The sequence below is a fragment of the Exophiala bonariae genome (genome assembly GCF_035927105.1).
Source record: "Exophiala bonariae strain CCFEE 5792 chromosome Unknown scaffold_21, whole genome shotgun sequence".
Classification (NCBI taxonomy): domain Eukaryota; kingdom Fungi; phylum Ascomycota; class Eurotiomycetes; order Chaetothyriales; family Herpotrichiellaceae; genus Exophiala; species Exophiala bonariae.
In genome coordinates, this window is record NW_027042496.1 from 184,104 (window position 1) to 198,425 (window position 14,322).

Here is a 14,322-nt window from a genome sequence, read left to right on the forward strand (position 1 = left end):
AATAGTAAGTAGCCGAGTCTGGAAAACGTTCTCCTGCCCCAACGTTCACCCCACACTTCCCCATTTCCGAGAGATTGAATCAATGGAATGGGCACTGGCCGATCCCACAGACTAGGAAACCGCATTGACCACAATCCGAAATACGTGCCGACGTCCATCCCAGGCCCGGCTTCGTTGGGAGTAGCCTACTATGGCACTAGAGCATTATGGTATCTAAAGTGTGGTGGCATCTTGATCACAGTGGTATTCACATTCACAGGACCAATTCTCATCTTCCATCATGGAGCAGTTCGGTGAAGAAATCGTCGCTCGCCCTGGAAGGTCAGTCGTTGGAGCAGCAAGTCTGCTAGTCGGAGCAACATCGTTGTTTTTCTGCGCATATACCATTGGACTATGGATCTACAACCTGTACTTCCACCCCTTGTCCAAGTTCCCAGGGCCGAGACTCAACGCCGTGAGCCCACTACCTGGTATCTATTCACTCCTCCGAGGTCGCCTCCCGCTTGATAACAAACTCTTACACGACAAATATGGGTCGGTTGTACGAGTCTCTCCCAACGAGCTTGCATTCAACTCAGCACAAGCATGGGAGGACATCTACGGACACCGGCAAGGGAGACCGAATATGCACAAGGACCCAATTCATGTGGGCTCGGTCGACCCCTTGCCTGGAGCTTCCACCCTCACAATGGCTGACGATGAGAATCACGCCCGTCAGCGGCGAGCACTCGCCCACTCTTTCAGCACTAGAGCGCTCCTAGAGCAAGAAGACATCATCCAAGGCTATGTTTCTTCATTGATTAAGAATCTCGACCGCATGGCCGATGATTCCGAGGATTTCAACATGGTCAATTGGCTCAACTTCACTACTTTTGACATCATAGGCGACCTTGCATTTGGCGAGCCCTTCGGGTGCCTCGAACTGGGAGCATTCCATTCCTGGGTTGCGCTAATCTACGAAACAGTGAAAGTCGGCGCCCTCGAGCAAGCAACCCGCCGCTTCGCCCCTGCGGGTTCCTGGCTGCAGTCACAACTTGTCAACATGATCCCCCGGCATGTCCGCCAGCGCCGTCGTAATCATCTCACTTACTCCAAAGACAAAGTTCTCCGCCGCCTCGCAAACGACCAAACAGAGCACAAGGATTTCATCTACTACATCCTCAAGCAGCGCGAGAAGCATGACCTGAAAGAAAATGAAATTGTGCTTAATGGTGCACTCTTCATTGTTGCCGGCTCGGAAACCACCGCAAACCTGCTTTCCGGGCTCATTGCACGCCTAATCTGGAACCCAGATAAACATGCCAAACTGTGCTCCGAGATCCGTGCTGCCTTCACCTCTGAAGACCAGATTACTTACGACTCCACGTCCAAACTCGTCTATTTGAGCGCGTGCCTCGAAGAAGGCTTGCGTATCCACCCACCCGTTCCGACAGGGCTACTGCGCACTGTTCCCGCGGGAGGGGACAGTGTTGACGGCCATTGGGTTCCCGGTGGTACATCCGTAGCAGTTGGCAGCTGGGCGGCGTCGCATAATCCGGCACACTTCAAGGAGTGCGACTCTTTCATACCTGAGCGCTTTATCGATCCTGCATACAACACTGACAATAAGAAAGGTTACCAGCCTTTCTCCCTTGGGCCGCGTGGCTGTATAGGCAGAAATCTGAGCTACATGGAGATGAGACTGATCTTGACTAGGTTGCTATGGAACTTTGATGTTGTGAGTGTTGATGGCGCATGGCAGTGGGACCCGGAGGGTGAGATGCGGAACATGCGGGCGTTCATGACATGGGAGAAGCCTGACTTAAATTGTAAGGTTGTAAGAGTGAAGAGAGGCTAGCTGCCGGCATTTAGATAGACAGCATAGAGAGTATGCCTCTAAATTTGAGGCCCATTGGAGATGTTGAAATTCGAAATGAAATGATGACACTAAGCTACCACTCCTTCTCGCTGCTTTCTACTAATTAACTAGAGTGTCTTCCCGAATTCCAAGACTATGGGATGATTTTCGCCCTCCTAAACCTGTCAAACACCGCATACCACGCCCCCATCGTGTCCATTTCCTCCACCTTTCCCCCCTTTCCCCAAGCATCATGCATCTTAGTCAAATCCAGCTGTCGATCAAAATCCAACATTGTCATAATGAAATACGGAAATCCGCCATAGCTTCTCTCATTTCCCACCCTCCCGGGCTGGAGACCATGCTTCTTCTCCAGCTCCAACCACCTCTTGCGATTCTCGGAGACATAGCCTGTAGGATCCGGGCCGGAGCCATTGGTGGGCGCCACTCCCTTGAGTCCAAAGTAGTCGCATATGATGGGCCACTTTCTAGACCAAGTTGAAGGGCTCGAGTTGTCGGCTACATTAAAACTCTGCCCACTACTCACCTCTGGGTGCAAACTCGCATGGATCGCAAACTTCGCAATGAGATCCTGGCTGGAATCATTCGTCTTGTTCTCCCAGCTATTCATCGTCCCCGGAAAGACAACTTTCGCTCCCTCGCCATTGATGTGGAGGTATAGGGAGAGGTAAAGGGCGAGGGCCTGAGGTAAGCAATAGATGTTGTTGTGGGGAACAAAGCCAATGATTACGTCGGGAATAACATCACAATAGGTCCATGGTTGGGATGACGAGAGTGACTTAAGGAGGTCGAGTTGGTTGTAGTAGAACATTTCACTAGCATGCGGCTCCGGAATGCGAGGGTGAGATTCTTTTAGAGGGAGGTTACTGGCATGGGGGAAGCCGTCACGGAGGAGGTGGACTCCGTACGCCTAGCTAGAAGTTAGGAACTGGTAGTGGAGCAAAGACGACGACGGGTGGTAGTACCTTTGTGCCCGTAGGGAGGACAACGAATTTCAGGGACTTCGAGAGGTTGTCTATGGTGGACACGGCACGCTGGAGCAGATCGACATTGATTTGGATCTCTTTTGCTGGGTCGGCATCCATGATGTATGCGAAAAAGTAAACATGGGATACTGTGTCAATTGCGGCGACTCGCGCCTTCACAGTCGCCGCGAGCTCGGATTGGGAACCCTTCAGCAGATCGAGACCAGAGACGATGTTCAACTTGTCCGATTTTGGCCATTGCGCAACTTCTTGCGTGAAAGGTCTGTTGGTGAGCGCGGTGACTCTGGAGAAGGCTGAAGAGTTAGGATAGCCGTTTAGGATGGTGTTGACAATGGCCCACCCTGTGATGCCCGAGGCACCAAAGATGAGGGCATGGTGGCCGGTGGGCTCGCTTGTTGAGCCCATCTTCTGGGATCTCGCGGAGTTCGAAAGAACAAAAAATCAGCAGCGTGAACAGATAAATGCTTCAACCACGTCCAAGCTGTAGACGACAACGTGCAGCTCTGATTTCAACAGATATAGGACAACGCTCGAGCTGGTGACTGACTAAACATGCAGAAACAACAAAAAGGGGTGCTTGTGTGTTTAGTTTGAGTCTAGACTACGGAACATTACCTTTCGGTCAAACATTTTCCATGTTGCACCAGACAGTGCGAAATTTCTAGACCAGCCTCCTTGAGTGCTGTGATTCCTCTGGGAGGATTTGCGGAGGACGGTTACGACGGTGGAAACCGATTTCCCTCGATCCAGGAGAAGCCAACATGCGGGGAAAAGAAAGCCAGCCCCAAGATTGGCTATCGTGAACCTTGCTAGGGAATCCCGGGCATTGCGCTTGGGCTCCCGATGCTGAAAAATAGACTCCGGAACACAACTTACAAGCGGTCGACTTATACTCACGACGTGAACTCTTCTCTGTGCTTTTGACAAGAATTTTGATTGGAGCCCGACAATCATGGTGACAGCCATGGCCACAAACGGAGTTACATTAGGAAGTTCAGGAGCGAGCAAGCGACAGAAGCTTGACCACCAAGTAAATGGCAGTGGACCGAGTGCTGATAGCAATGTGAAACGAAGTGCGCAAGGCCAAGGTCCTATCAGGATTGGAGGTGCTTCGGGAGGCTTCACTGATCGCCAGCGATCCATTCTTTCGTTTGCGCGTGATGGGGATGTCGATGTGATTGTGGGCGACTGGATGAGCGAGATGACAATGGAGTGGCACGGAGTGGCAAAGAAAGAAGACATTGCGAAGGGCGTCGACAAGCGCACTGGCATGTTCGATCCGAGCTTCATGGGAACGCTAAAGCCGGCTCTACCTCATCTTCAAGAGCGATCAGTTAAAGTCGCAGTGAATGCAGGTGCCAGCGACGCGGAGATGCTGGCCAGTTTAGTCCAGTCCGCCGTTGATGAGCAAGGGCTGACATTGAAGGTGGCATGGATTCAGGGAGATGAAGTTTTTGATGTTGTACAACGCCTACTCAAGAAGGGAGAGAAGTTCGAGAACATCTGCTTTGGCGGGAACTTGGCAGATTGGCCTTTCGAGCCTCTGACCGCACAATGTTACCTAGGGGGTGCCGGTATCTCAGAAGCATTCAAGCACGGTGCGGACATTGTAATCTGTGGGCGTGTATCGGACGCTGCTCCTATTATTGGTGCTGCAATGTGGTGGCATAATTGGGACCAGAATACCCAATACGACGAAATTGCCGGAGCCCTGGTTGCTGGTCATCTGATTGAGTGCTCAACTTACGTTTGCGGAGGGTACTACAGCGGCTTCAAAGACTTGTTCGATGGCTGTGAGAACATTGGGTTTCCCATCGCTTCAATCAATGCGGATGGCACCTTTGTCCTCGAGAAAGAGCCCAACACTGGGGGTGAAATGTCTGTGGGTACCGCTACGTCGCAACTGCTCTACGAGATCCAGGGGCCTCAGTACTATGGGTCTGACGTTGTGGCCGTCCTGGAAGATATTGAAATGATCCAACAGGCCAAGGACCAGGTTCTTGTTCGGGGTGTCAAGGGAAACCCACCTCCGACCACGACTAAAGTAGGAATTACGGCTCGGGGAGGTTACCAGGCGGAGTTCCATTACTATCTTTGCGGTCTGGATTTGAAGCAAAAAGCAGAATGGACTGAACGGCAGATTCGTGAGTCGATCGGGAAGGATGCAGACAGGTATTCCTTACTCAAGTTCAGCTTGAACGGATGGAGCCAGGAGGACCCCGAAAATCAAGATCTCGCAACTGTCGATTTTAGAATATTGGTACAAACCAAGGACAAGTCGGTGATTGGCTCAGGTAACATGATCGGCTTCCAACGGTCATGTATGGAGAACTTCTTAGGCAGCTGTCCAGGTGCGTCGATCGAGAATGATCTTCGACAATCAGCGCCTAAGGAGTTCTTCGAGTATTGGGCGGCTTTGTTGCCACAATCAGAAGTCAAGCACAGCGTCGAGCTGCCTTGGCTTCGACAGTCAATTCCAGTACCACCAGCAGTCACCTGTAGAGATTATGGCAAGACTTACGCCTCTCGGCAATGGAGTTATGAGACCCCGGCACCGGTGGCCCTGGACTCATTTGGGCCAACGACAAGAGGGCCTCTTGGATGGGTGGTACTGGGTCGGTCGGGAGACAAAGCTTCAGATTGCAATGTGGGATTCTTCGTGCGGCACGAAGACGAATGGGACTGGCTGAGGTCGCTGATGACAATCCCGAAAATGAAACAGCTACTTGGTCCTGAGTACAACGGCAAGGATGTCGACCGCTTCGAGATCTCGAAGATTCGAGCGGTCCATTTCATGCTGCATGATCATCTCGACAGGAGCTGGGGCGCTAGCAGCACCTACGACGGCCTTGGGAAGAATCTTTGTGAGTATATCCGTGCTAAGTGGGTGGATATCCCAAATGTGTTTCTGCGAAGAGGACGGTTATGAGTCGGTTAATGATAGAATTCGTGTGCATTGCAGATCACGTCTGTCGGTAGTGGAATAGAATGGAAACTGAAAAAACGCGTGACATGCGACGCGTTTGAAGCTTAGCATGTTTTTTGGTCATCAGTGTCTCCCATCTGGAAGTCTGACGTGACCTCGTAACCTCCTCGCTAGTACTTCTTGTGCTCTTACTTTCAGATTTTATCCCCTTCGTTGCCAACAATTCTCGGGACTTACCGCAACATTCCATCCTTGGTAGTCTCGAGACGGGACTGACTTCCATTCGGCAGTTATGCGGAAATTTTGCCGATGCCAGGCTTTGCGCTTCTCAAAGCCTGGCAAAGGTTTTCCGGTCTCCGCACAGAAAGCGGGGTGCATTACAGCTTGGATTCTGCGAAAGGATTCCCCGATCTCTACCATGGGTTGCGGTCGAGACTCACCATGTTTCCGCAGTATACCGGGCTCTCGTAGCGCCGTGGCAAAAGGCCGAGACGGATGCGGCAAGAGTAAGTAATGTGGTGATCACTTTGGCCTTGAAGATGCGGTCATGTGCACCTAGTGGCTGTTGGCATTCTCAAAATGCAAGCCTTATCAACAGTTGTGTTCTATCTAACTTGAATACTCAATGCACCTACAGCCTTTCTTCCGGACCAGTATCATCTCTGGATCGCTGCCGCCCTCGGTGTGTATAGAAACCTCTTAGACCTTGGGCAAGATGGGTGACGCCGGTGCGCTGCGTGAGCAGCAGCATGGAGGGATGGCAACTACACTTGGACCTAGTCCTAGCGCAACTTTTGACTATGCAGAAGAGTCGCCAGAAGGTCCATACCGTGTCCTCCCGCAGTATCATTCGAAACCTACTAAGCTGAGAGTGGCATGTATTGGAGCTGGTGCCTCTGGATTGTGCCTGGCTTACAAAATGGAACGAATGCTTGTTCCAGGGTCCTGGGAACTGACACTATTCGAGAAGAACCCTCAATTCGGTGGCACTTGGTACGAAAACACCTATCCAGGCGTCGCTTGTGATATTCCCTCACATCTTTATACATTCACATTCGACCCGAATCCTGAGTGGTCGCACTACTTCGCTTATGGCGACGAGATCCAGCGATACTTCGAAAATTTTGCCGATAGATTCGGATCACGAAAATACATGAAGCTCAATATGAAAGTGGTGGAATGCCGCTGGATCGAAGAACGAAGTATCTGGGAGATCACCGTTGAAGACCAAGTGACCAAAGAAACTTGGAAGGACTGGGGTCACTGTGTCGTTAACGGCACCGGGATTCTGAACAACTGGAAATGGCCCGAGATTGAGGGACTCCACGACTTCAATGGTCCCTTAATGCACTCAGCAAGCTGGAACCACGATGTCGACTTCAAGGGTAAAACGGCTGCTGTCATCGGGACCGGCTCAACCAGCGTCCAGATCGTCCCACAACTACAACAGATATGTGATAAGGTCCAAGTATATATGCGAAGTCCTACTTGGATCTCTCCACCCTTCGGTGCTGGCGCTCTTGCGTCAGATTTACAAAAAGGCCAAGAGACAGACCCAGGCCACAGACAATACAAGTTCACAGAAGAAGATAAAAAGAAATTTAGAGAAAGTCCCGAGTATCACCTCGACTTCCGGAAACGTATTGAGGCCGAAATTAATGGCCTTTTCGGCATGTACCGACAAGGAAGCGACCTGTCCAATCTATTCCGCAAAGTAATCACCGAAGAAATGCACCGGCGTATGGGTCCTGGACACGAGGAACTCAAATCCTTCATTATCCCCAAGTGGGCACCAGGCTGTCGACGCATTTCTCCTGGCGACGGCTATCTCGAAGCGCTAGTACAGCCCAATGTCGAGACGATATTCGGCGGTATCCAGAAAGTCACTGCGCACGGCATCGTGACGGAGGACGGGCTCGAGCACAAGTGTGATATTCTTGTCTGCGCCACAGGCTTCCAAGTCGCCTTTAAGCCTGCCTTCAAAGTCATCAACGCCCAGGGAAAATCCGTTCAGGACGACTGGGGTGACGGCGTAAACCTATATTTCGGTGTCTCAACCCCTCGCTTCCCGAATTACTACACTATTGTTGGCCCGGGTGCCACATGGTCGAATGGGACACTCCTCCCATCCATTGAGACGACGATCGAGTATAGTGTAAAATGCATGCGGAAGATGCAGCACGAGACAATTGAAAGTATGGCAGTGAAACAGGAGGCGCTGGACGATATTTACGCTCACTTTGATGAATTCCATAAGAATACTGTGTGGAGAGAGGAGTGTAGGAGTTGGTTTAAGGATGGAAAGGTGAAGAACCGGATTTATCTATGGCCTGGGCCGGTGAGTTTTTCGCTTCCCTTGAGAGCTGATGAGTTTTAGGTGCTGATGAAAATGCAGACGATTCATTTCTTGAAAACTATGAAGGAACCCCGTTTCGAGGACTACGACATTAAATACCGATATAAGAATAGGTTTGCGTTCTTGGGCAATGGTGATATGAAGGCTCACGTCACGGGTGATACGATGGGACTGGCTAGATATGTGCGTTCGCACGACCATGAGTGGCACGTGGACTGAGAATTGGACTGAGAATTCGTCCAAGCCAGTGCACTTGAGAGTTGGTGATATTGATATGGATGTTGGCAATGCAAGAAATGGTAAATTCAAAGTGCGACATGGTTAAGTTTTGAGTAGTGGGCCTACAGTACTAGAAAGTTGTCTAGAAAACTACGCATCGATGAGAGAGCATACAAGGGCAGACAATATCCACTCCATTTCAATCTCCCTTGCTTCACACTCTTCGGTACATCCTCCACGCATTTGCAGCGCTTACCCAGCCAAGCACCACTTGACACCCTCAGCCATGTTCCCAAAGAACTCATTAATGTGCGCTGCGAGATGCTGACTTGGAAAGGTCCAACTGTAATGTGGATACCCTTCATATGCATCGTACCTTACTTGCACACCCTCTGCCTCCAGCTTCTCCTTCATTAATCTCGCATCGTCTCGTAGCGTGTCTGTACCGCTCTCGGTAATGTATGTCCGTGGCAATGCCTTCAGTTTTGGGTGCAGCAACGGCGAGAAGTAGGGGTCTGTGGCGGAGGTAGCATAGGCAGCTGTTCTCATTAGTACGTCCTCGTGCTTACTAGGCTGCATTCACTTACCAAAGAAAGCCATCATGGCGTCCTTAGTGTTAACAGTATGCTCAGCATGTTCCTCATAACTCGTATATCTTTCCCTCAGCTCCTCCGGAATAGCGTCTGGATGCACCGTCACGGGCGCCATACTTACTACCCCGTTGACCTTGGCTCCTAGACCATCGTCAATCAGTCTCAGTGCAGTTGAGAACGCCATTCCCCCACCAGCAGAGGATCCCACAATGAGAATGCCCGCCTCGGGATCAGCGCCAAGTTCAGAGGCATGAGAAAGAGCATATTTCGCTGCCTCGGCACAGTCCTCATGTGCCGCTGGCCATTTATGCGCCGGCGCGAGACGATACCCAACGCTTATGACGACAAGGTTATTGGATTTGGCAATATTGCGAGCGATGGCGTCTTCCTGATCGATGGAACCGAGGACCCAGCCGCCACCGTGAATGTAGAGTGCTAGTTTCTCCTTGCCAGTTGCACTGAGAGGGCGGTAGATGCGGAGCTTGTAGTTTGGTGAGGGAGAAACATCCGTTGTTGTGACACTGGTATCGGAACTGGGGAAGGTGAGTGTTGAGGTGAGTACGACAACGAGGGAGTCCCAGCTAGAGATGAGGTTCGAGGTTGGGCCGTGAAGCCGAGGAACTTGAGCAATTTCTTTGCAGAACTGTGGACGAGGATGTAGGTTAGGACATTGAGGAAAACGACCAGTGACAGTTGATTTAAGAGCCATAGACTACTCATAAAGAGCAACCAATTCAATGACCAAGAGGAGGCGGTCTGCTGTTCAAGTGATACACCTGCAATAGTATAATGCCCAACATCACCGCAAGAGTGACCAGAGGGCCGCTGTTGTTGTAACGTTTTATACTCTTTGCTTTATAACCCTAACCCTATGATGACCCAAACCGAGCCTCACACCTTTTCCGGCTTTTGTGCTGGGATGTGCGCAATGCGATGAAGAAACAAAGCAAGACCTACCTCTTTCCACGGCTCTGCGTATATCTTCTCTTCCGTTTCTGTGAACATTTGGAAAGCTCAGAAACTTTTGTTTCTCAGTTTTGACGATTAATCAATGCATGGAAGGATTATTTCTGTTGTGATGCGGATAGAATTGTGTCAGATTCGCAATGATCTAGAGATGCTTCTGCACCAGCTATAACACAGTGCTTATGACCTACTTCTTCACACCTCAGCCCAAGAACTGGCCAATTAGCAAGTAGTATCGGATGAGCATTTTGGGACCGTTCCAATTGGATGAGGAGGGGCGAGGAAACAAATAGCATAAGCAGAATTCAGAACTCTGTCAAAGTGGCCCGGCTCCTCGGTTATCTATTGCCAGCGCACCGGGTCATCCTTCGGCTCGACCGCAAACCTATCTAGCATCTACACTTTGGATAGGCGATTGAGCTGCTGATATATTATTGCCTGAACTCTGTCTGATCCCATTAACGATCAACTCGATATGACGAGTCATGCTGCTGCCCTTGCGGGAGAGGTCCCCTTCAAGAACTTCCCTCCTTGGGTTGTTTCAAAGCTCCGCCCACAGGCAATAGACCTTATCCGTAAAGTCCACAATTGGGTTGAGACAGAATGCATTCCAGCGGAACCGATTGTCAAGGCGCAGTTAGCGAAGGGTAAATCTCGATGGGTGACGCCTCCTCTCATTCATGAACTCCGAAAGAAAGCAAAAGCCGCAGGTTTATTCAACCTCTTCTTGCCTGGCCACTTCAAAGAATCGCCTGGATTGACCAATCTGGAGTACTCATGTTGTGCTGAGATCATGGGTAGAGTGTACTGGGCCGCTCAAACGATGAATTGTCATGCCCCTGAGACAGGCAACATGGAGCTACTCGCCAAATTTGCCAACGAAGAGCAGAAACAGAAATGGCTTAAACCTCTGATGGAAGGTGAAGCAAGCTCGGCTTATTCCATGACGGAACCGGATCGAGCAAGTAGTGATGCTACAAACATTGCCTGCCGGATCACTTACGACAATTCTAAGAACGAGTATGTGATAAATGGTAAGAAGTTGTATGGGAACGTCCTCTGGAATCAGGAAGTCAAGTTTCACATTTTGATGGGTCTGAGTGATCCCGGGAATTCGAATCCCTGGAGACGGCACACCATGATTATCGTCCCAAGAGATACGCCAGGACATAGGCAGGTACGGAACTTGAGTATCATGGGCTACGATCATGCACCAGAAGGACACGGCGAGTATATCTACGAGAACGCCCGTGTGCCAGCAGAAAATGTTATCTGGGGCGATGGTAGAGCTTTTGATATTGCTCAGGGAAGACTTGGCCCTGGAAGAATCCACCACTGCATGAGACTCATCGGCCAGGCCGAAAGAGCATACGAGTTGGCCTTGTTAAGAAGTATCGATGAGAGAAAGAAGCCTCGCGGAAAGCTCATCGGGGAATTTGACAGCAACATCGAGAGAATTGCAGAGATGCGAATGCAGATCGATGCTATGAGACTGATCATCATGAATGCCGCAGACACGATGGATCTTCGAGGAAACAAGGCTGGCCGATATGTCATTGCACAATCTAAAATCCTAGTTCCGGAGACACTGGCAAAGGTTATTGACGAGTGCATGCAGATGTACGGCGGACAGGGTCTCACCCAACATACCGTGCTCCCGGAACTTTGGACTTATGCTCGATTTGTCAGGATAGCGGACGGGCCTGACGCCGCACATCGACATCAAGTGGGACGAGATCAACTTAAGGCGGCACGGAAGGAGAAACTTGTCAGCAAATATCAAGCCTACAGGGACCGGAATCGGGAGTTGAGGAAGCTGTGGAAGATTGAAGGACTGGAGCAGGAGTTTGAATGGGAATACGTGCCCCTTGGTGGCAGCAAATTGTGAAGAGTTTTGGGAATACGTCCCTGCACTGTCTTCAACAGTGGGATACTGTAGGCGGCACACTGCTCGTACTGCAATCACATCCGTGACCTCCCCCAGCTTTGAAAAATAATGCCCCTCTTCCCCGTGGGCAAAGGCTAGGCGGTCGGGCTCTGGTTGGTCACCATCATGTGCCGAGGGACCCCTTTTCTCCCTTCCAGGGAAAAGAGTTTCCGAGGGTGGTTGCTGACTCGTCCCTCTAACCTCGTCTGGGGCGGATGACTCGAGCATTAAATGCCTAGGTTGACTGCCACGCCATTTCCTTGTCTTTGTGTACAGTGATCGAGACCGTGCAGAGGTCGGAAATGACATCTTGTGTTGCTCGGCCCGGCAATACAAAGGAGTCTCTCGAGTTCGTCGCTGCTCCTAATATTATATCAGCCTTCAAAAGATTTACTTTTGAAGTCGAGCTTTCCCATTATCCACCGTGCTGATTTTTCTAGTCTACCAAACTCAATACACAATGGCAGACTTTGTCCTTCCTCAATTACACCGGCGAGCGCACTGGGGTGGCGCGGATGATGTGAGAAGGCGCCGAGGCGCTCCGATTCATTCAGAGCGCCATGTCAAGATAATTTGTATTGGTGCTGGCGCATCTGGCCTACTGTTTGCATACAAGCTACAAAGGAGCTTCCGAAACTTTGACCTTACGGTATATGAGAAGAACGAAGAAGTTGCTGGGACGTGGTGGGAGAATAAGTAGTGAGCATGTACCGACCCTTGGCGATGAGGCAAATGCTAACCCATGACAATGACAGCCCTGGGTAAGCTACCATTGATTTCATTTAGATCGACTCATTATTTCAGTACTGGAGAACGTGTTACTAACAATACCAAATTAGATGCGCGTGCGATGTACCAGCTCACAACTATACCTGGTCTTTCGAGCCCAAGCTAGACTGGTCTGCCGTCTATGCTGGAAGTGGCGAGATCTTCAATTACTTCCACCACTTCGCGAAGAAGTACAGTCTTCGAAAGTACTGCAAAACACATCACCAAGTCATCGGTGCAACTTGGAACAATACTAGAGGAGGGTACGATGTAGTAGTCCAACATACGGCCACTAGAGAAACGTTCTCTGACTATTGCGATATTCTCATCAATGCAGGGGGGATCTTAAACGCTTGGAGATGGCCTGCGATTCCTGGTCTAGACAAGTACAAGGGGACACTGGTTCACACTGCTAACTGGGATGGCAATGTCGACCTGACTGGAAAGCATGTTGGTTTGATTGGTAATGGCTCCTCTGGCATTCAAGTTCTACCTACAATCCAGCCACATGTTCAAAAAGTCACCACCTTCATCCGCGAGCCTACATATGTCTCACCTGTGCAAGGACTCGAGCAGCATGTATTCACTCCTCAGGAGCTCCATGACTTCGCCAACAGGCCCGGCTCACTCCTTCAGTACCGAAAGCAAGTAGAGACCGGTTTGAACGGTCAATTCAGCCTCTTTTTGAAAGGGAGTAGCACTCAAGATGACACAAGAGCCTATATGATCGGCCAAATGAAGCAGAAACTTAACAACAAGCTCCTTGAGGATAAGTTGATCCCTAGTTGGTCCTTGGGCTGCAGGCGACTCACTCCTGGTGTTGGATACTTGGAGTCACTGACGAAGGAGAACGTCGAAGTCGTGTATGGCGGTATAAAGGAGATCACAGAGAAGGGCTGTTTGTGTGAGAATGATCAGGAGTATCCAGTTGACGTCTTAATCTGCGCAACTGGATTTGATACCACGTTCAAACCAAGATTCCCCCTCATTGGACCAAGTGGCAGCAACTTACAAGACGAATGGGTGAATGAGCCAAAGTCTTACTTCGGTCTTGCTGCAGCCGACTTTCCCAATTATCTGATCTTCCTTGGCCCGAACTGTCCCATCGGCAACGGACCAGTCCTTTCCGCGATCGAAGTCCAAGCAGACTGGATGCTCGCGGTCATAGACCGATACCAAACGTCGAATATCCACAGTATCGCTCCCAAGCGAGAGGCAGTCGACGACTTTGTCGCCTGGAAGGACGAGTTCATGAAGAGCACGGTTTGGGCCGACCCGTGCAGAAGCTGGTACAAGGCAAACCAAGCAGATGCACCTGTGACAGCACTGTGGCCTGGATCGACGCTACACTACATCGAGGCTCTAACAGAAGTCAGGTGGGATGATCTCGAGGTCAAGTACAACAGCAACAGATTTACCTGGCTTGGCAATGGGTTCTCGCAGTGTGAGTCCGATCCGACAGCAGACTGGGCGTATTATATAAGAGAATATGATGATCAGGAATATCAGTCGAGAGGTAGGAGGAGGGAGATTTTGACCCGGTCGGGGACAATTACGGAGAGAGCTGGCGCTGTCAACTTCACAGGGAACACCGAGTTGCATGCCAACTTATAGAGAAAAGTCGGGCAAGAAATATCAAACAGCGGGACCGCGTTGGTAAGATCATTGAGGTTGGGCTCGGTCTGTAAATGGTGGCCTAGTCAAAATCATTGTCGGTTTTTGT

The 14,322-nt window shown here is 50.4% G+C and overlaps 7 protein-coding genes across 7 annotated transcripts; 5 read left to right on the forward strand and 2 right to left on the reverse strand.

The window, feature by feature from the left end:
• Positions 1 to 280: 280 nt before the first annotated feature.
• On the forward strand, positions 281 to 1,837 carry LTR84_005632 (uncharacterized protein; the record flags this gene model as incomplete). The annotated part of the gene is made up of 1 exon (XM_064849197.1): positions 281 to 1,837. One exon carries the CDS (start codon positions 281 to 283, stop codon positions 1,835 to 1,837), a length of 1,557 nt encoding a protein of 518 aa, XP_064703900.1.
• Positions 1,838 to 1,991: 154 nt separating this feature from the next.
• On the reverse strand, positions 1,992 to 3,249 carry LTR84_005633 (uncharacterized protein; the record flags this gene model as incomplete). The annotated part of the gene is made up of 2 exons (XM_064849198.1): positions 1,992 to 2,768; positions 2,824 to 3,249. 2 exons carry the CDS (start codon positions 3,247 to 3,249, stop codon positions 1,992 to 1,994), a joined length of 1,203 nt encoding a protein of 400 aa, XP_064703901.1.
• A 559-nt stretch (positions 3,250 to 3,808) lies between these two features.
• Positions 3,809 to 5,773, forward strand: LTR84_005634 (uncharacterized protein; the record flags this gene model as incomplete). The annotated part of the gene is made up of 1 exon (XM_064849199.1): positions 3,809 to 5,773. One exon carries the CDS (start codon positions 3,809 to 3,811, stop codon positions 5,771 to 5,773), a length of 1,965 nt encoding a protein of 654 aa, XP_064703902.1.
• A 712-nt stretch (positions 5,774 to 6,485) lies between these two features.
• Positions 6,486 to 8,345, forward strand: LTR84_005635 (uncharacterized protein; the record flags this gene model as incomplete). The annotated part of the gene is made up of 2 exons (XM_064849200.1): positions 6,486 to 8,108; positions 8,166 to 8,345. The coding sequence occupies 2 exons, from the start codon at positions 6,486 to 6,488 to the stop codon at positions 8,343 to 8,345; spliced, it is 1,803 nt and encodes a 600-aa protein (XP_064703903.1).
• Positions 8,346 to 8,597: 252 nt separating this feature from the next.
• Positions 8,598 to 9,943, reverse strand: LTR84_005636 (uncharacterized protein; the record flags this gene model as incomplete). Its single annotated transcript, XM_064849201.1, has 3 exons — positions 8,598 to 8,884; positions 8,933 to 9,581; positions 9,896 to 9,943. The coding sequence occupies 3 exons, from the start codon at positions 9,941 to 9,943 to the stop codon at positions 8,598 to 8,600; spliced, it is 984 nt and encodes a 327-aa protein (XP_064703904.1).
• A 436-nt stretch (positions 9,944 to 10,379) lies between these two features.
• LTR84_005637 (uncharacterized protein) lies at positions 10,380 to 11,792 on the forward strand (the record flags this gene model as incomplete). Its single annotated transcript, XM_064849202.1, has 1 exon — positions 10,380 to 11,792. One exon carries the CDS (start codon positions 10,380 to 10,382, stop codon positions 11,790 to 11,792), a length of 1,413 nt encoding a protein of 470 aa, XP_064703905.1.
• Positions 11,793 to 12,291: 499 nt separating this feature from the next.
• LTR84_005638 (uncharacterized protein) lies at positions 12,292 to 14,213 on the forward strand (the record flags this gene model as incomplete). The annotated part of the gene is made up of 3 exons (XM_064849203.1): positions 12,292 to 12,527; positions 12,587 to 12,592; positions 12,671 to 14,213. The coding sequence occupies 3 exons, from the start codon at positions 12,292 to 12,294 to the stop codon at positions 14,211 to 14,213; spliced, it is 1,785 nt and encodes a 594-aa protein (XP_064703906.1).
• Between the last annotated feature and the right edge of the window lie 109 nt (positions 14,214 to 14,322).